The sequence below is a fragment of the Pristiophorus japonicus genome, chromosome 8, assembly GCF_044704955.1.
Source record: "Pristiophorus japonicus isolate sPriJap1 chromosome 8, sPriJap1.hap1, whole genome shotgun sequence".
Lineage (NCBI taxonomy): Eukaryota > Metazoa > Chordata > Chondrichthyes > Pristiophoridae > Pristiophorus > Pristiophorus japonicus.
Window position 1 is genome coordinate 196,830,718 of NC_091984.1, and position 20,146 is coordinate 196,850,863.

The 20,146-nt window shown below is 44.7% G+C and overlaps 1 protein-coding gene across 4 annotated transcripts in view; it reads left to right on the top strand.

The window, feature by feature from the left end:
* rbm19 (RNA binding motif protein 19) overlaps nucleotides 1–20,146 on the top strand; it is a 373,516-nt gene that overhangs the window by 160,953 nt on the left and 192,417 nt on the right. For all 4 annotated transcript variants that reach the window (XM_070887715.1, XM_070887718.1, XM_070887717.1 and 1 more), the window contains exon 22: nucleotides 18,100–18,205. In XM_070887715.1, the coding sequence (XP_070743816.1) occupies nucleotides 18,100–18,205 (106 nt within the window). The remainder of the gene's footprint in view (nucleotides 1–18,099; nucleotides 18,206–20,146) is intronic.

Consider the following 20,146-nt stretch of genomic DNA (forward strand, 5'->3'; position numbering starts at 1 on the left):
GACAGACAGAGAATGAGAGACACAGATAGAGACACAGACAGAGAGATAGAGACACTGACAGAAACACACTGTGGGGGGTGGGGGGGGTGGGGGTGGGGGGGTGGGTGGGGGGGGGGGGGTGGGTGGGGGTGGGTGGGGGGGTGGGGTGGGGTGGGGGGGGTGGGGGGGGGGTGGGGTGGGGTGGGGGTGGGTGGGGGGGGGTGGGTGGGGGGGGGTGGGGGGGGTGTGGGGGTGGGGGGGGTGGGGGGGGGTGGGGGGGGGGTGGGTGGGGTGGGGGGGGGGGGGGTGGGGGGGGTGGGGGGGGGGGTGGGGGGGGGGGGTGGGTGGGGGGTGGGGTGGGGGGGGGGGGGTGGGGTGGGTGGGGGGGGGGGGGGGGGGGGGTGGGGGGGGTGGGGGGGGGGGGTGGGGGGGGGGGGTGGGTGGGGGGTGGGGTGGGGGGGGGGGGGGTGGGTGGGGGGTGGGGGGGGGGTGGGTGGGGGGGGGGGGGGGGTGGGTGGGGGGGGGGGGGGGGGGGGTGGGTGGGGGGTGGGTGGGGGTGGGGGGGGGGGTGGTGTGGGGGGGGGGGGGGGTGGGGGGTGGGTGGGGGTGGGGTGGGGGGGGGTCCCGGTGCTGCAGTCGGTACGTAGAAAATGTTTTATTGATTTTTTAAAAATTACTTCTTATTAATTTTTTTTTATTGATTTGTTGGTTGATTTATTGATGTTTTTATCATTTATTATTGATGATGGCTCTTTATTTGTAAAACTGAAGTGTTTAATGTTTGTAAACTTCCCTTTAAACCCCTCCCCCCCCCATTCCCTACGCCTGATTTGTAACCTATTTTCTAAAGCGTAGACAAGGTTTTTTCGAGCGTACAAAAATCTTCACTTACTCCATTCTAAGTTAGTTTGGAGTAAGTTTTCACTGCCAAAACTTTGAAAACCGGTGTAAGTGGCCGGACACGCCCCCTTTTGAAAAAAAAATTCTGTTCCAAAGTGAAACTGTTCTAACTGACTAGAACTGGAGCAAACTAAATGCCGAGAATTTGAATTTCTAAGATACTCCGTTCTACACCAGTTGCTGCAAAAAATCAGGAGCAACTGAGGCCGAAACTTGGGCCCTTGAAATGCAAATGTTAGTTGTGGAGTGGAATGCAGTGAAGGAGTGCATTACATGTAACCTTCATTAACTGAATAAAACTACACAGACTAGATTTGCTAAAGAAACACAATATCCCATCTAGTCTTCTATTTAAAAATTGTGCTATACAACTGAAGTTTCTATGGGTAAAAATGTTGAAGTATTTGTCCTGAAATTCATACCATGTGCTGCTTCTGTGAGAAGTTGCTGCTGACCTTTAGTTCCCATGCAAAATGTTTGGGGAAGTATTGAAAGAATTCCAAGTTTGTACAGATCAATACAAGTCACAATACGACAACGCAGCAATTATACTTTTAAGTAGTAGTATACAGTTAACTTCACCTCGTCTATCCTCGAGTTTTGTCCAGAGGGACATTGCCTATGTTGTTAGTAAGGAAAATACAGTATCGAATAAGTTATTTCCGAATTGTTTTCTGACCCACATCTTTCATTGAAATTGATGTGTTTTCCATACTTTGAATCTGACAACTGCCAGACCCAAAATTGGATGTAAATATAATACAATTATTCTAAATTCAGGTGTGCTGTAGATACTTACTCCAATTCATAAGAGATCCAAGCATCTTATTTTTATGGGAGTTAACTTACACTTCACTATATCTACTTGCATGATGGCATACCCTGGAGGTCTTAACAAAGTATCTTTTTGTGGCCTGCATAGGATATTGCTCTCCATAGGACAATCCCCTCATCCCAGGAATCAGTCCAGTGAACCTTTGTTGCACTCCCTATAAGGCAAATATACCCTTCCTCAAATCTAATAGACACCTCAAATCGCTGGAGAAATACCACCAACAATGTCTCTGCAAGATCCTGCAAATCCCCTGGGAGGACAGACGCACCAACGTTAGTGTCCTCGATCAGGCCAACATCCCCAGCATCAAAGCACTGACTGCACTCAACCAGCTCTGTTGGGCAGGCCACATTGTTCGCATGCCTGACACAAGACTCCCAAAGCAGGTACTCTATTCGGAACTCCTACACGGCAAGCGAGCCCCAGGTGGGCAGAGGAAACGTTTCAAGGACACCCTCAAAGCCTCCTTGATAAAATGCAACATCCCCACCGACACCTGGGAGTCCCTGGCCAAAGACTGCCCTAAGTGAAGGAAGAGCATCCGGGAGGGCGCTGAGCACTTTGAGTCTCGTCACCGAGAGTATGCAGAAAACAGGCGCAGGCAGTGAAAGGAGTGTGAGGCAAACCAGATTCCCCACCCATCCTTTCCTTCAACGACTATCTGTCCCACCTGTGACAGAGACTGGAATTCCCGCATTGGACTATACAGCCACCTGAGAACTCACTTTTAGAGTGGAAGCAAGTCTTCCTCGATTTCGAGGGACTGCCTATGATGATAATCTTCCTTGTAAAGAGACCAAAACTGTACACGGTGCTCCAAATTGTGGTCTCACCCAATGTCTTATATAATTGTAATAAGACTTCTTTACTCATACTCCAATCCCTTTGTATAAAGGCTAACATACCATTTGTTTACCTAATTGCTTGCAGTACCTGCATGTTAACTTTCTGTGATTCCTGTATAATGACACCCAGGTCCCTCTGAATATCAACATTTCCCAGTCTCTGATCATCTTAAAAGAAAAAATTCTGCTTTTCTATTTTTCCTACCAAAATGGATAACTTCACATTTCTCCACATTATATTCCATCTGCCATGTTCTTGCCGACTCACTTAACCTGTCTATATCCCCTTGAAGCCTCTGTGTCCTCCTCACAACTTGCATTCCCACCTAGCTTTGTATCAGCAAACTTGAATACGTTACCCAATCATATGATTTTCTATGTGCCATGTTACCACGTCCCTAATAATAGATTCTAGCATTTTCCCTACTATTGATCTCGGGCTAACTGTTTCCCTGTTTTCTCTCTCCCTCCTTTCTTGAATAGTGGGGTAACATTTGCTACCTTCCAATCTGCTGGAACCTTTCTAAAATCTATGCAATTCTGGAAGATCAAAACCAATGCATCCACTATTTCTGTAGCTACTCTTTTAAAGTCCTAGGATGTAGGCCATCAGGTCCCAGGGGATTTGTCAGCTTTTAGTCCCATTAATTTTCCAGTACTATTTCTTTACTAATACCAGTACTGCTTTAATCTCTCTTGAAGGGGTACTGAACAAACACTTGTTTATTGATGCTTGATAAGCTGCTTTATGTCACTGCAAATGAACATACAGAACAACAGTTGTGATCAGATTCACTGGGCTAGATTTTCGACGAGTTTGCAATCGGTTTTCCGCCTGTGTGAAGCACAAAAACTCATTTTCTGCACAGCATTTTGCGCCCGGGCGAAAATTTTAGCCGTGGTTTTGCGGCGGCACTAAAACTTACAGCCCGCCCGATGATTTCACTGTTTGGATGACGTCAGTCGATGTGCAATGCTGTGCTATCGCTCAGGGCGAAAAATTCAGTGATTTCACTGTTTTACCATTGGCCTGGAAATATCAGTCGAATCCAGGGCAGACCTGGCGCTAACAGCGTCATCTTGAAAATGGAGCAGAAATTCAGTGCATAAAAGGATTTGGAGAAGGAAGGCTGCGATTTTGCACTGAAGTTTTATTTAAGTTTATAGGTTGTTTTGAAGGATATTTAAAGGCATATATACAATGTCAGCCATTATTCCTGGTTGCTTTTTCTATGCAGTATTGAGCTGGAAGAAGGCTCATTGATTATGCTCAAAATGCTCATCAAAGAGGTTACAGACATATGGGGAGGAGGCCTTACCCCCCCCCCCCCCACAAATTTACAGGCAACAGCGCTCATACCTGCAGCTCTCTGAGGTACAGTACATTAGAAAACTGCCCTTTCAAAAAAGGGTGGTCACCCCAGCTCATAAAGGCAGACCTACAGCTGACCAGCGGCAACAGGACTGTACTGCCTATTGAGATGAAGGTGACGTGACTGCAGCACTTCCCTTCTATGCCTCTGACTCCTTTCAGGCATCAGCAGGGGACATATGCTCCATCTCGCAGTACGCTACACACATTGCTGCATTTGCCAGATGACTACTGCACTGTACGCAGGATGGACTTTATAAATTTTCCAATGACCTAGGATGCATCATGGCAGTAAATGCCCAGTATCCAGGGAGCATCCATGATGTTTTCATCTTGCACGAGAGCAGTGTCTCATGCTTGTTCGAGCGTCAACCACAAGGCCAGAGGATGCTGGGGGGCAAAGGTTACAGCCTCGGCACCTGGCTCATGACACCCCCCTCCAGAACTCTCAGACAGAAGCCGAGCATTGCTATAATGCAAGCCATATAACCACATGCAACATCGTCAAACAGACAATTGGAGTGCTCAAGCAGCACTTCCGATGCCTGGACCACTCTGGAGGCTGCCTGCAATATTCCCCTCAGCAGGTCTCTGAGTTCATTGTGGTGTGCTGCATGCTACACAACTTAGCCATCATAAGGGCACACAGTTTTCCACTGGGGACTGCAGGACCAACTCAGGAGAGAGGGGAGAAGGAGGACGTGAACCCATGCCACCATCACCGCCACCATCACCACCACCCCTTCTTTCCCCGTCCCCGCCCCCCCCCCACACCACACCACCGGGAAGGCCTTGTGGAGCTTTCACCACTGCAAAAGTCTTACGTCAGCAGCTCATAATTCAACGCTTTGCTTGAAGAGTGAACAGCACGTTTGACTGTTACCTGGCCACTCTATCCCACCATGCTGACTATTCCCACTCTTACTCTGCAAATGAGACACTATACAGGAATGGTTACAGTAAACAAAAGAATTTATTAAACTTTTTGAAATTTCTAAACCTAATTGTGAAACTTTAATAAAAGTTATTAAACATTGTGAACTTTTATAACTTAACAGAATTGGGAAACTTTAAAAACGTTTATAAAATAACAACAACAACCCCTGCATCAAACGTCTTTTACCTCCGGCTTTTCCCTCCCCCCTCACCCAAATCCCCCTCCCTCATGTCATGACCCTACCCAAGTTCGTGCAGCAAGGTGGCCAGAGTCCTGCTGTATTGTGGGGAGAGACAATGGAGACGCCATGTGTGGATCCACTGGAGAAGCTCGGGGTATGGAAGGCCCGGCTTCTGAGTGGCACGTCTCTTGCTCAGCCTCGCCACTCAAGTGATGTGGGTCTGGGTGTGACACTGGGACTGCAGTTTCAAAGATGGAGGCCATCAATTGCTCATGGGCATTCACAGCCTCGCAGGTTTCGCGGCTCCCACTGACAATCTGACCCGACCTCCATCACGTTCGCAGATGATGCCGCGATGCCCTGACGACTACGCGTGCGGGAAGTGTATCCGCCTTCAGCTCCTGACGGTCCGCGTTGAGGAATTGGAGCTGAGGGCGGATTCACTTTGGAGCATCCACGATGCTGAGAATGACGTGAGTAGCACATGTAGCGAGTTGGTCTTACCGTAGAAGTGGGGTCCACAGCCAGCTAGGGAATGGAAGACCAGCAGGAAGAGCAGTGCAAGGAAGGTAGTGCAGGGGTACCCTGCGGTCATCCCCCTGCAAAACAGATACACTGCTTTGAGTACTGTTGAGGGGGATGACTCACCAGGGGAGGGCAGCAGCAGCCAAGTTCATGGCACCGTGGCTGGCTCTATTGCACAGGAGGGCAGGAAAAAGAGTGGGAGAGCGATAGTGATGGGGGATTCAATTGTAAGGGGAATAGATGGGCGTTTCTGCGGCCGCAACCGAGACTCCAGGATGGTATGTTGCCTCCCTGGTGCAAGGGTCAAAGATGTCTCGGAGCGGGTGCAGGACATTCTAAAAAGGGAGGGAAAACAGCCAGTTGTTGTGGTGCACATTGGTACCAACGCCATAGGTTAAAAAAAGGGATGAGGTCCTACGAGACGAATTTAAGGAGCTAGGACCTCAAAAGTAGTAATCTCGGGATTGCTACCAGTGCCACGTGCTAGTCAGAGTAGGAATCGCAGGATAGCGCAGATGAATACGTGGCTTGAGCAGTGGTGCAGCAGGGAGGGATTCAAATTCCTGGGGCATTGGAACCGGTTCTGGGGGAGGTGGGACCAGTACACACCGGACGGTCTGCACCTGGGCAGGACCGGAACCAATGTCCTAGGGGGAGTGTTTGCTAGTGCTGTTGGGGAGGAGTTAAACTAATATGGCAGGGGGATGGGAACCAATGCAGGGAGACGGAGGGAAACAAAATGGAGACAGAAGCAAAGGTCAGAAAGGAGATGAGTAAAAGTGGAGGGCAGAGAAACCCGTGGCCAAAAACAAAAAGGGCCAATGTACAGCAAAATTCTAAAGGGTCAAAGTGTAATAAAAAGGCAAGCCTGAAAGCTCGGTGCCTCAATGCGAGGAGTATTCGGAACCCAGGAGAGGGCTCTGAGCTAGTTAGAGTGGGTGAGAGCGCAGATGAACAGGACCCCAAGAAAGAATGCAAAAGGCAGGAGGCAACAGAGCAGAGTAGCACTGGGGTAAGTGTAAACCACAAGGTGATAGGAAGGGACAATATGTATGAAGATAAAGGGGCTGCAGGAGGGGTCAAAACTAAAAATCATGGTTTAAAACACCATGTATTAAATGGTGTTCTAAACCACTCTAGTATTAAAACACTCTAACTAAATGCACGCAGCATTCGAAATAAAGTAAATGAGTTGACAGCACAAATCATTACAAATGGGTATGATTTGGTGGCCATTACAGAAACGTGGCTGCAGGGTGGCCAAGACTGGGAATTAAACATACAGGGGTATCTGACAATTCGGAAAGATAGACAAGAAGGGAAAGGAGGTGGGGTAGTTCTATTAATAAAGGATGATATCAGGGCAGTTGTGAGAGATGATATTGGCTCTAATGAACAAAATGTTGAATTATTGTGGGTGGAGATTGGAGATAGTAAGGGGAAAAAGTCACTGGTGGGCTTAGTTTATAGGCCTCCAAATAATAACCTCACGGTGGGGCGGACAATAATCAAGGGAATAATAGAGGCATGTGAAAAAGGAATGGCAGTAATCATGGGGGATTTTAACCTACATATTGATTGGTCAAATCAAATCGCATGGGGTAGCCTGGAGGAGGAATTCATAGAATGCGTACGGGATTGTTTCTTAGAACAGTATGTTACAGAACCTACAAGGGAGCAAGCTATCTTAGACCTGGTCCTGTCTAATGAGACAGGAATAATAAATGATCTCCGAGTAAAAGATCCTCTCGGAATGAGTGATCACAGTATGGTTGAATTTGTAATACAGATTGAGGGTGAGGAAGTAGTGTTTCAAACGAGCGCACTATGCTTAAACAAAGGGGACGACAGTGGGATGAGGGCAGAGTTAGCTAGAGTAGACTGGGAACATCGACTAAACGGTGGCACAATTGAGGAACAGTGGAGGACTTTTAAGGAGCTCTTTCATAGTGCGCAACAAAAATATATTCCAGTGAAAAAGAAGGGCGGTAAGAGAAGGGATAACCAAGGAAATAAAGGAGAGTATCAAATTAAAAACCAATGCGTATAAGGTGGCCAAGGTTAGTGGGAAACTAGAAGATTGGGAAAATTTTAAACGACAACAAAGAATGACTAAGAAAGCAATAAAGAAAGGAAAGATAGATTACGAAAGTAAACTTGCGCAAAACATAAAAACAGATAGTAAAAGCTTTTACCGATATATAAAAAGGAAGAGAGTGACTAAAGTAAATGTTGGTCCTTTAGAAGATGAGAAGGGGGATTTAGTAATGGGAAATGTGGAAATGGCTGAGACCTTAAACAATTATTTTGCTTTGGTCTTCACAGTGGAAGACACAAAAACCATTCCAGAAATTGCTGGTCACGGGAATGTGGGAAGGGAGGACCTTGAGACAATCACTATCACTAGGGAGGTAGTGCTGGACAGGCTAATGGGACTCAAGGTAGACAAGTCTCCATGTCCTGATGAAATGCATCACAGGGTATTAAAAGAGATGGCAGAAGTTATAGCAGATTCATTGGTTATAATCTACGAAAATTCTCTGGACTCTGGGGAGGTACCAGTGGATTGTAAAGCAGCCTCTGTTTAAAAAAGGGGGCAGACAAAAGGCAGGTAACTATCGGCCGGTTAGTTTAACATCTGTAGTGGGGAAAATGCTTGAAGCTATCATTAAGGAAGAAATAGCGGGACATCTAGATAGGAATAGTGCAATCAAGCAGACGCAACATGGATTCATGAAGGGGAAATCATGTTTAACTAATTTACTGGAATTCTTTAAGGATATAACGAGCATGGTGGATAGAGGTGTACCGATGGATGTGGTGTATTTAGATTACCAAAAGGCATTCGATAAGGTGCCACCCAAAAGGTTACTGCAGAAGATAAAGGTACGCGGAGTCAGAGGAAATGTATTAGCATGGATAGAGAATTGGCTGGCTAAGCAGAGAGTTGAGATAAATGGGTCCTTTTCAGGTTGGAAATCGGTGGTTAGTGGTGTGCCACAGGGATCGGTGCTGGGACCACAACTGTTTAGAATATACATAAATGACCTGGAGGAGGGGACAGAGTGTAGTGTCACAAAATTTGCAGATGACACAAAGATTAGTGGGGAAGCGGGTTGTGTAGAGGACACAGAGAGGCTGCAAAGAGATTTAGATAGGTTAAGCAAATGGGCTAAGGTTTGGCAGATGAAATACAATGTAGGAAAATGTGAGGTCATCCATCTTGGGGAAAAAAAAACAATAAAAGGGAATATTAATTGAATGGGGAGAAATTACAACATGCTGCGGTGCAGAGGGACCTGGGGGTCCTTGTGCATGAATCCCAAAAAGTTAGTTTGCAGGTACAGCAGGTAATCAGGAAGGCGAATGGAATGTTGGCCTTCATTGCAAGAGGGATGGAGTACAAAAGCAGGGAGGTCCTGCTGCAACTGTATCGGGTATTGGTGAGGCTGCACCTGGAGTACTGCGTGCAGTTTTTGTCACCTTACTTAAGGAAGGATATACTAGCTTTGGAGGGGGTACAGAGATGATTCACTAGGCTGATTCCGGAGATCAGGGGGTTACCTTATGATGATAGATTGGGTCTTTATTCGTTGGAGTTCAGAAGGATGAGGGGTGATCTTATAGAAACATTTAAAATAATGAAAGAGATAGAGCCAGAGAGGTTGTTTCCACTAGTCAAGGAGACTAGAACTAGGGGGCACAGCCTCAAAATACAGGGGAGCCAATTTAAAACCGAGTTGAGAAGGAATTTCTTCTCCCAGAGGGTTGTGAATCTGTGGAATTCTCTGCCCAGGGAAGCAGTTGAGGCTAGCTTATTGAATGTATTCAAATCACAGATAGATAGATTTTTAACCAATAAGGGAATTAAGGGGTATGGGGAGTGGGCGGGTAAGTGGAGCTGAGTCCACGGCCAGATCAGCCATGATCTTTTTGAATGGCGGAGCAAGCTCGAGGGGCTCGATGGCCTACTCCTGTTCCTAATTCTTATGTTCTCTCCTTGAAGTTCCTCGTCCTTGTCTCCTCCTCCTGACGGCCTGTGATGGAGGCTTCCATTGGAGGATGTGGCGCATGCGACTCCTCATCTGGAAATAGAAAACAACAGACAAGTGGTTAGCAAACAGGGGAGTGGGCAGGATGACATGAGTAAGGTCACACAGCACAGACTCATTTGAAGGACAGCCGCTACTCCATTATATGTAGTTCAGAGACACTCATTGCTCAACCCTAGTTCAGGGACACTGCATCACATTGCCCCAACCCTAGTCCAGAGACTCTACATCACATTGCCCCAACCCTAGTCCACAGACACTGCATCACATTGTCCCAACCCTAGCCCACAGATACAGCATCACATTGCCCCAACCCTAATCCAGAGACACCATCACATTGCCCCAACCCATCTCGGGGATTTTGCAGGACTTGCCCTCACTTTCGAAACGGGGGCCCAGCGGGCAGTTGCCTTCCCTAAGGCACCGATCAGACCAGCCACTCTTTCCTCCAGGTCTGTCAAAGGCATGGTTCTGGGTGGACCGCTGCCTGTCTGCCACTGCTCTCGGCGATTGTGGGACATCTTTCCCTGCAAAGATAAGAATAGGAATGGTTACCAGAAGGTCCATCTGCTCTTGTGACATACACAGATAGCCATCAAACTGTGTGCATTTAATACAGTCTTCTGTTTAATGGCCCTGGAAGTTGCACATGGTTCATGAGGAAAACATTGAAGTGCAGAAATAATATCTTTAAGATTTCAAAGCAATCTTAATAATGTGTAAAGATCATTCATTGCATATAAGGTGCAACACTAAGCCTACCTCTACCAACATGCTTCAGATTTATAATTTAAGTAACGATGGAGTGCATAAATAAAAATATTATTTACAATAAGGACCCTGGAATGATCATTGAACCGCTTATTGGCACCGGGTGTGGGTCCTTCGGATGTCGTCGATACAAGACACCTCTTCAGCGATGCTGGTCCAAATGTGACGAAAAACTGCTGGGAGGGGTTTATTTGCACCCCTACTGTTTAATTCTGCCCCTCTCCTTTCCACAGCAGTGACCAGGGCCTCGTTGTCCTCATTGCTAAACTTTCTGGCTCCCATCTCCTTCCGCTATGAATGCAATCTAAAAATGGCTGATTTAGCCCTCGGTGTACTGTGCATGCACGGGCGCTCCTTGACAGCTGACCAGAAGCGCGGGAAGAAGAAAAAAAAGGCAAAAAAAATATTTTAATTCGCACAGGCACAGAAGGTCCGATTTATTTTTTTCGGTTGCAAATTTCGGCTCCGGTGCACAAATTCAGTTGTGCAATGCTGGATTTATCGCTATTGCTCTTCGCCGTTTGGTGAATTTTTAGAGCTCTGGCAATAACTGCACCCAGCGCTTAAACAAAAAAAAATTCTCTGCGATTATTGCCCAAAAACAGGCGAAATAGCTAGAACCCGAAATTCTAGCCCACTATGTTAAATGGTTACAACTTGTCTTTGCAGAATTGTAGAACAATAATGAAATGCTACACTTAACCACATTCGTGGGTTATCTTGAGTTAAACAAATTAAGTTCTACATCTGCATTGTATCCTTGCGTCTTCGCAGCTTTTTCTTTAAAAAGCTGGCCGCTGTGCAATATTCTGCATCTGTCCCTTTCTCTCTCCATTGCCCTCTGTTCACAGCCAATGGGATCAAAGACTTTCCAATACAATGGCTATGGGGATTTTTTTGAGTTCGGAGACAATCTTGAGAATCTAGACTTTTGACTGAAAATCACCTATTCAGGCTAGTTTTCAGCTAGAGCCAACTGTATATGGTGAACAGTAATAGTCTCGTGGGAAAGAGGAAGGAAGGAGGACAGTCGGTGTATGTTTGAATTTGTGTGTATGTATTGGCACATGTGGCGGAGCCTGGTCTCCAGTCGTCTTGGATCCCCTTGCCACTGGACCAAGACCTTGCTCCGTCAAGCCCGTGTGGTGGCTGGTGTGCAACGATCACCCCACATTAAAAGAATTCACGCACAGGCACCTTCCACAGTTTAAAATGAGTTCATCAGTCACTTGCATACTCATTTTTAATGTGGAAGCACGTCATCCTCGACCCCGCAGTACTGCCCATGATGATGATGAGATAGTAGTAATTTAACTATTCTAAATTTAAGTGGGTGAGGAAGTTCTAAAGTAGCAAAATAGAAAGTTGGAGTAAGGGTAGAAAAAATAAATAGGAAGTTAATGTTTTAAAAATAGGACATAGAAAATGGGGGGAGGAGGAATAGAATAGGAAAAGAATGGTAATGTTTACATTTACTGTTATGTAAAATTCTCAAATTTAGTTGCTTCGGGTCAACATATTAATAACACTATTGACACTTGAACAAATTTATTGCTTCAATAATAAACGAGCTGAAAACTAAAACAGTTAGTCCAGTGAGGCAGGAATTCCGCATAACCAGCCAGAAGTCTACAAGTTAATGGTGTCAAATACAAAAAGTGATGTTGGTTACTTTGTAAATATTTGGTGATATTATGGACTGTTAAAACTCGAATTTTGCAAATTTTCTACCTCAGTAATATACATTGCACTTCTTCCTTGCCAACAAGTGTTGATTTGTACTATTCCAAACTGGTGAAAAGAGAAATTGACTATTACATAGGATATACGGCACAAAAACAGGCCATTCGGCCCAACCAGTCCATGCCGGTGTGTTTGCTCCACTCTAGTCTCCCCTCATCTTTCCTCATCTATTAGTATAACCCTCTGTTTCCTCCTCCCTCATATGCTTATCTCACCACCCCTTAAATGCATCTATACTATTCGCTTCAACAACTCCCTGTGGTAGCAAGTTCCACATTCTCATCACTCTCTAAGTAAAGAAGTTGCTTCTGAATTCCCTATTTAATTTCTTGGTGACTATCTTATCTTGATGGCCTCTAGTTATGCTCTCCCCCACAAGTGGAAACTCTCTGTATCCAGTGTTATCAAAAACTTTCATCATTTTAAAGACCTCAGTTAGGTCCCCTCTCAGCCTGTTCATCCTTTCCTGATGTATATACTCTCGCATTTCTGATATCATCCTTGTAAATCTTCTTTGCACCCTCTCCAGTGCCTCTATATCCTTTTTATAATAGTGACCAGAATTGTACGCAAGTTTAGCATAACTTCATTACTTTTCAATTCTATCCCTCTAGAAATTAACCCAAGTGCTTGTTTTTCCTTTTTTATGGCCTTGTTAACCTGTGTCGAGACTTTGTGATTTATGTATTTGTACTCTGAGATCCCTTTGCTCCTCCACTCCATTTAGATTCGTATTTTCCAAGTAATATGTGACTTCTCTATTTTTCTTAACAAAATGTAATACCTCATATTAATCTGTTGAATTTCATTTGCCAATTATATGTCCATTCTGCAAGTTTATTAATGTCGTCTTGTAATTTGTTACAGTCCTCAGTGTTGACTATCCCCATCCCCTCCCCCAAATTTGGTGTCATCCGCAAAGTTAGACATTGTGTTTTTGATTCCAAAGTCTAAATCATTCATATAAATTGTAACCGTGGTCCCAGCACTGAATCTTTTTTGATGAGGTAACAGAGAGGGTTGATGAGGGCAATGCAGTTGATGTGATGTACATGGACTTCCAAAAGGCGTTTGATAAAGTGCCACATAATAGGCTTGCCAGCAAAGTTGAAGCCCATGGAATAAAAGGGACAGTGGCAGCATAGATACAAAATTGGCTAAGTGATAGGAAACAGAGAGTCGTGGTGAAAGGTTGTTTTTCGGACTGGAGGAAGGTATACAGTGGTGTTCCCCAGGGGTTGGTACTAGGACTACTGCTTTTCTTGATATATATTAATGACATGGACTTGGGTGCACAGGACACAATTTCAAAATTTGCAGATGATACAAAACTTAGAAGTACAGTGCATAATGAGGAGGATAGTGATCGATTTCAAGAGGACGTAGACAGGCTGGAGGAATGGGCGGGCACGTGGCAGATGAAACTTAACGCAGTGCGAAGTGATACATTTTGGAAGGAAGAACGAGGAGAGACAATATAAACGAAAGGGTACAATTCTAAAGGGGTTGCATGAACTGGATACCTAGGGGTATATGTTGAAAGTGACGGGGCAGGTTGAGAAAGCGATTAAAAAAGCATACAGGATCCTGGGCTTCATAAATAGAGGCATAGAATACAAAAGCAAGGACTTTATAAAACACTGGTTTGGCCTCAGTATTATGTCCAATTCTGGGCACCACACTTTAGGAAGGATGTGAAGGCCTTCGAGAGAGTGCAGAAAAGATTTACAAGAATCGTTCCAGAGATGAGGGACTTTAGCTACGTGGATAGACTGGCAAGCTGGGGTTCTTCTCCTTTAGAGCAGAGAAGGTTGAGGGGAGATTTGATAGAGGTGTTCAAAATCATGAGGGGTCTAGACAGAGTAGATAGAGAGAAACTGTTCCCATTGGTAGAAGGGTCAAGAACCAGAGGACACATATTTAAGATGATTGGCATAAGAATCAAAGGCGACATGAAAAAATGTTTTACGCCGCGAGTAGTTTGGGTCTAGAATTCACTGCCTGAAAGGGTGGTGGAGGCAAATTCAATTGTGGCTTTCAAAAGGAAATTACCTGAAGGAAAAAAGATTACAGGGCTACACTGGGAAAGGGCGGGTGAGTGAAACTAGCTGAAGTGCTCGTGCAGAGAGCTAGCACAGGCTCGGTGGGCCGAATGGCCTCCTTCTGTGCTGTAACCATTCTATGATTCTAACACTACTTCCCACCTTCTGCCACTCTGAATAGCTACCCTTTACCCCTACTTTCTGCTTTCTGTCTTGAAGCCGGTTACCTGTCCATTCTGCTACTTGTCCCCTGACTCTGCATTCCCTGACCTTATTAGTCAATTATGTGGTACCTTATCGAAGGCCTTTTGAAAATATAAATGAATTACATCTACTGCATTACCCTTGTGCATTCTCTCTATTACCTCTTCAAAAAATTCAGTTAGGTTGGTCAAGCCCATGGAATAAAAGGGACAGTGGCAGCATGGATACAAAATTGGATAAGTGATAGGAAACAGTGAGTAGTGGTGAATGGTTGTTTATCGGACTGTAGGAAGGTATACAGCGGTGTTCCCTAGGGGTCGATACTAGGACCACTGCTTTTCTTGATATTACGAACAATGACAGGTAAAGACCATCTGGTCCAGCAAGCCTGTCCCACACAATTGCGATACCTTGTGCATCACAACTTATACATTCCACCCAACCCAGACCCTGTGACCATGTGATCTCCCGGGAGAGGCAAAAAAAAGATTTTAAAAACCCAGGCCAATTTGGGGGAAAAAATCTTGGAAATTCCTCTCCGACCCATCTAGGCGATCAAAGCTAGTCCAGGAGTTCACTCTGGCCATTAAATTCCCTGCAGTACCTACCTTCTGTAAGAGTTCATCTTCGTCGCAGCCAGAAACAAATCCAGCTTTTGCTTGAAGGAGTTCAGTGAACCTGCATCCACCACATGAGAGGGCAGCTTGTTCCAGAGGTCTACTATTCTCTGAAAAGAACCACCTCCTGACATCTAACCTCGATTTCGCCTTATACAACTTAAATTTGTGCCCCCTGTTCCTGCCTAACCTATTTAATTAAAATAAATGGTCAGCTGGAGCACTGTCCATTCCCTTCATTATCTTATGCCTCAATCATATCCTCCCTAAGTCTACGTTGCTCTAAGGTAAAGAATCCCAACTCTTTTAGCCTATCTTGATAACTAAGATGCTTTAGACTTGGAATTAGTCTAGTGAACCTCTTCTGCACCCTTTGCAGTGCCTCAATATCAGCCACCATGTGAGGAGACCAAAACTGAACACAGTATTCCAAGTGCGGCCTGACTAAGGTCTTGTACAAGGACAAAACAGTATGCCTCGTCTTGTACTCAATTGTCGTCCGGATACACCTCAACACCCTATTTGCTCTAGCTATCGCTGCACAGCATTGCTCATGTACCTTTAAGGATGTATGCACTAGAATGCCCAAATATCTCTATTTCCACCATCTTTAATGCCTTTCCCTAGAGGGTGTATGAATGTTGAGCATTTGCCCTGCCCACATGCATAACACTGCCCTTATTTAAGTTGTACATCACTTTCCAGTCATGAGCCCAATCTCCCAACACATTAAGATCTCCCTCAGTCAGATGAGCCACTCGCACAGATCTTCGTATCATTGCAAATTGTGTTGCCAACCCCTGAATCCAGATCATTAATAAAAATAGTAAAAAGCAACGGTTCCAACACTGATCCCTGTGGGACACCACTGGTAACCGGTCTCCAAACAGATCCAAATCCATCTATAACTACTTTTTGCCTGTGTTCTGCCAGTCAATTCTGTATCCAGCTCAATATATTTTTACTAATACCTGAGGCTCAGATCTTCTAGAGAAGTCTCTTATGCGGTACCTTGTCAAAAGCTTTTTGGAAATCTTCGTAGACAATGTCTACTGGGCTTCCCTCAAGCACCAAGTTTGTAACTTCTTCAAAAAATACAATTCGATTTGTGAGACATGACCTTTTTTTAATGAAGGCATGTTGGGTGTTCCGAATATGTCCCACCCTATCCAAGTATTCATATGTTGCATCCCTTATGATTCTTTCAAGCATCTTCCCTATTACTGATGTTAAACTGATACACGCTGATTATATTTTTGGTTTCTAGATGTTGTTCCATTTTCTCCTTTAGTAGGGATTCCATTATTTTTCTTACCACCAATATTAAGCTGACTGGTCTATAGTTACCTGGACATGTTCTGTCTCCATTCTTAAATATTACATTAGCTATCCTCAAGTCCTCTGGCATTACGCCTTGTTCTAACAAATTACTAAATATGTGTAGTAATGCCTCTGCTATTTCTTCCCTAAATTCTTTAAAAATGCACAGATGTAATTTATCTGGACTAGGAGTTTTATCCTCTGTGTTTCATTAGTTTAATATATCCCCTCGTTTTATTTTAAATGCAGTTATTGCATTACTAATCTCATCATCCGATGTCATCGCCACCTGTTCTATCTCCCTGGTAAATATTGAAGCAGAGTAAAAATTTAATATCTCTGACTTTCGCTGCCTGTGGTATTATCCTGTCCATCCCTTAGTCGACCTATTCCCATCCTGACCTACCTTTTTTTTATTTACGTGCCTGTAAGACATTTTACTATTTTGTTTTATGTTCCTTGATAATTTAATTTCACAGTTTCTCTTTGCCTTCCTAATTGTTTTTTTTTTTACTTCTCTCCTAATCTCTTCTTATGCTCTCCCCTGCTGTCCATGTTTGCCTTTTTCCTTTATCCTCAATTTTTCCCTTATGGCTTTATTCATCCACTGTGTCTCATTAATGTTTAGCTTGTTCTTGTTTTTTAGCGAAATATATTTTTCCTGGACTCTGTTGAACACCGTTTTAAATGTTTCCCATTGCTGTTCTACGTCACTGCCAATATTGTTGTCCATTTTATTTTCTCAAGTTCTATTCTCAGCCCCTCAAAATCAGATTTTCTCCAATGTGTTATCTTGGTCTTTATCATACTTATGTCTTTCTCATTTATTATCTTAAAGCGTATTACATTATGGTCACTATTGCCTAGATGTTCCCCTACTTATCTGCTCTGGTTCATTCCTCATTACTAAATCCAATAGCGATTCCTTCCTTGTTGGGCTTTCTAAATATTGGGTTAAAAAGAAGTCCGATACATATTGTAGGAGCTTCATTCCCTTATCCTCTTTACTTACCTCTCTGTCCAATTAATATCAGGTTAGTTGAAATCCCTCATGATTATTCTATACTTTTTACTCATTTCCCTACTTTGTTTGCATACTTCTTCCTCCACCTCTGTTCCACTATTAGGTGGCCGTAGACTTCCCCTATTAGTGTGATTGATCATTTATCTTTTATCTCTATCCAAATGGATTCTATTCCTGTTTTGCTGATAGCTGCGTCAGTTTTTTCTACTGCCATTGTTATCCCTAATAAGTACAGCTACTCCACCTCCCATTTTCTCCCCTCTCTCTTTTCTAAATAGGTTATACCCTGCAATGTTTAGTTGCCAGTCCTGAGTTTTCTGTAGCCATGTCTCAATAATTCCGACTATGTCTGGTTCCTCGCAACGTGTGATTGCCTCCGGCTCCCCTGTTTTATTACGGACAATATTTGCATTGCTGAACAGACAGATTAACTCATTTTTAATAGCAGTTTCACTCGCTTTTTTCAACCATCTTTTTAAACTCCTGTTCTACAACTCTCTTTATTCCCTGGCCATCAATGCCCTCTCGTGCTTTATTAGTTCCTATGCTCTTCTTTCCTGTTTTGTTTATTTTTAGGCTGGGTTTCATTTCTTGTAGATCCCTCCCCTCGTCTTAATAGTTTAAGGCTATTCCATGGCCTAGAATTCAAAAACATAAAAGCTGTTTCCAAACATTTGGACACAGTCAGGTATTGAATAGCAATAATGAAATGCATTTATAGAATCCAACAATATGTTTTCCTTCTGTTTCAGTACCTTTGGAGAAATAAAGACTGTGCGACTGCCAAAGAAAATGGGTGGAACTGGAGCACACAGGGGCTTTGGATTTGTAGACTTTCTCACTAAACAAGATGCAAAGGTACAGTATTTTACAAAATAATCTTTGTTATGTATAATTATTAATTAAAAAATGATTTAACCAGTATCTTGCCATATGGTTCATTTTCATAAATAATTAATTAAATGCATGGGTACCCCTTCGGGCCCCGTGGGGAAAGTCGCAATCTCCCAATGAGTCTCTCCCAACACTCCCTGCGTGCCACTTACCTGCAAGTCAAAGGCCATCCAATCTTCTGCTGCTGATACCTGTTCTGCCATCTTCTCACCTGTCCGATACCTGCTCGGGGTTAAAACAGTCCCCTCATTGTAAGCTCATAGTACTTTATAAACCTATGACATATGTGTCTTTTACTTGCATTTTCTATTAACTAGATACAATTTTAATAACTGGAAATCAAGCCTGGTTAAAAATTCAAAATATTGGAGAACCACTTTCATGGCAAATGTAGACTAGGGTGAAATATTAACAAAACATGTTGGAAGTACTCAGCAGGTCAGACAGCATCTGTGGAGACATCTTCAGATGCTGCCTGATCTGAGTATTTCCAGCGATTACTGTTTACATTTCAGATTTCCAGCATCCATAGTATTTTGCCTTTGGACTAGGAAGAAACTGGCAATGTATGATATCCTTCAAGCCACTTGCATAGGCTATCCCTGCCACCAGCTTAGGCTATTCCTGGAGCCAATGTAGTCCAATATGGTGGAAGGCTTCACCTCAGTGTGTAGTTAGAATCATAGAATAATCATCTTCTTATTGGGTAATCCCCCGGAATCGAAGATGACTTGCTTCCACACTAAAATGAGTTTGAAGGTGACTGATGAGACCAGTGTGAGATTTACAATCTCTGTCACAGGTGGGGCAAATAGGGGTTGGTGGCACAGGTGGGTGTGGTGCTTGATTTGTTGTACGCTCCGTCCGCTGTACTTGGCTTCCGCGTGCTCCCGACGGAGAGGCTCAAAGTGTTCGGTACCTTCTTTGATGCTTCTCCACTTTGAGCGCTCTTGGGCCAAGGATTCCCAAGAGTCAGTGGAGATGTCCTTGAAGCGTTTTCTCTGCCCTCCTGGGACTTGCTTGCTGTGATGTAGCTCGGAGTAGAGTGCTTGTTTCGAGAGTCTAGTATCGGGCAAGCAGACAATGTGGGCCGTCCATTAGAGCTAATCAAATGTGGTCAGTGCCTCGATGCTGGGGATGTCCTCCGACCTCCCGCTATCCTCCGACCTCCCGCTGCCTGGCGCTGGGCTCGACCTCTCACCAAGAGACGCCAACCAACCCGGATGTGTTGCCAACCAACCCGGAAGCTGGCTTGCGCTGTATCCCTGCGGTGGCTAGCTCCTGCTGCTTCCACCCATGTCGGGTCTGCCGACGCCATCATCGAATTACAGTACGCAGATAATTCTTGCATCTGCGCACACTTAGAGGCTGAACTGCACCTTCACCGAGGCGTACGAGAGAATATAGGCCTTACACTAAACATTCGTAAGACACCGGTCCTTTACCAATCTGTCCCCGCCACACAGCACTGCCCCCGGTTATAAAAATCCATGACGTGGCCTTGGACAACGTGGACCATTTTCTATACCCCGGGAGCCTAGTGTCAACAAGGGCAGACATCGATGACTAGGTCCAACACCGCCTTTAGTGTGCTAGTGCAGCCTTCGGTCGCCTGAAAAACAGAGAGTTTAAAGACCAGCACCTGGCACCAAGCTCATGGTCTACAGAGCAGTGATGATACCCGCCCTGCTATATGGTTCAGAGACATGGGCTATATACAGCAGGTACCTCAAAACACTGGAGAAGTACCACGAATGCTGCCTCCGCAAGATCCTGCAAATCCATTGGCAGGATAGGCGCACCAATGTCCGTGTTCTCGCTCAGGCCAACATCCTGAGAGAGCACCAGTTCCAACTGTCACAGGACGGGAGAGTGGAGAGCACCAGTTCCAACTGTCACAGGACG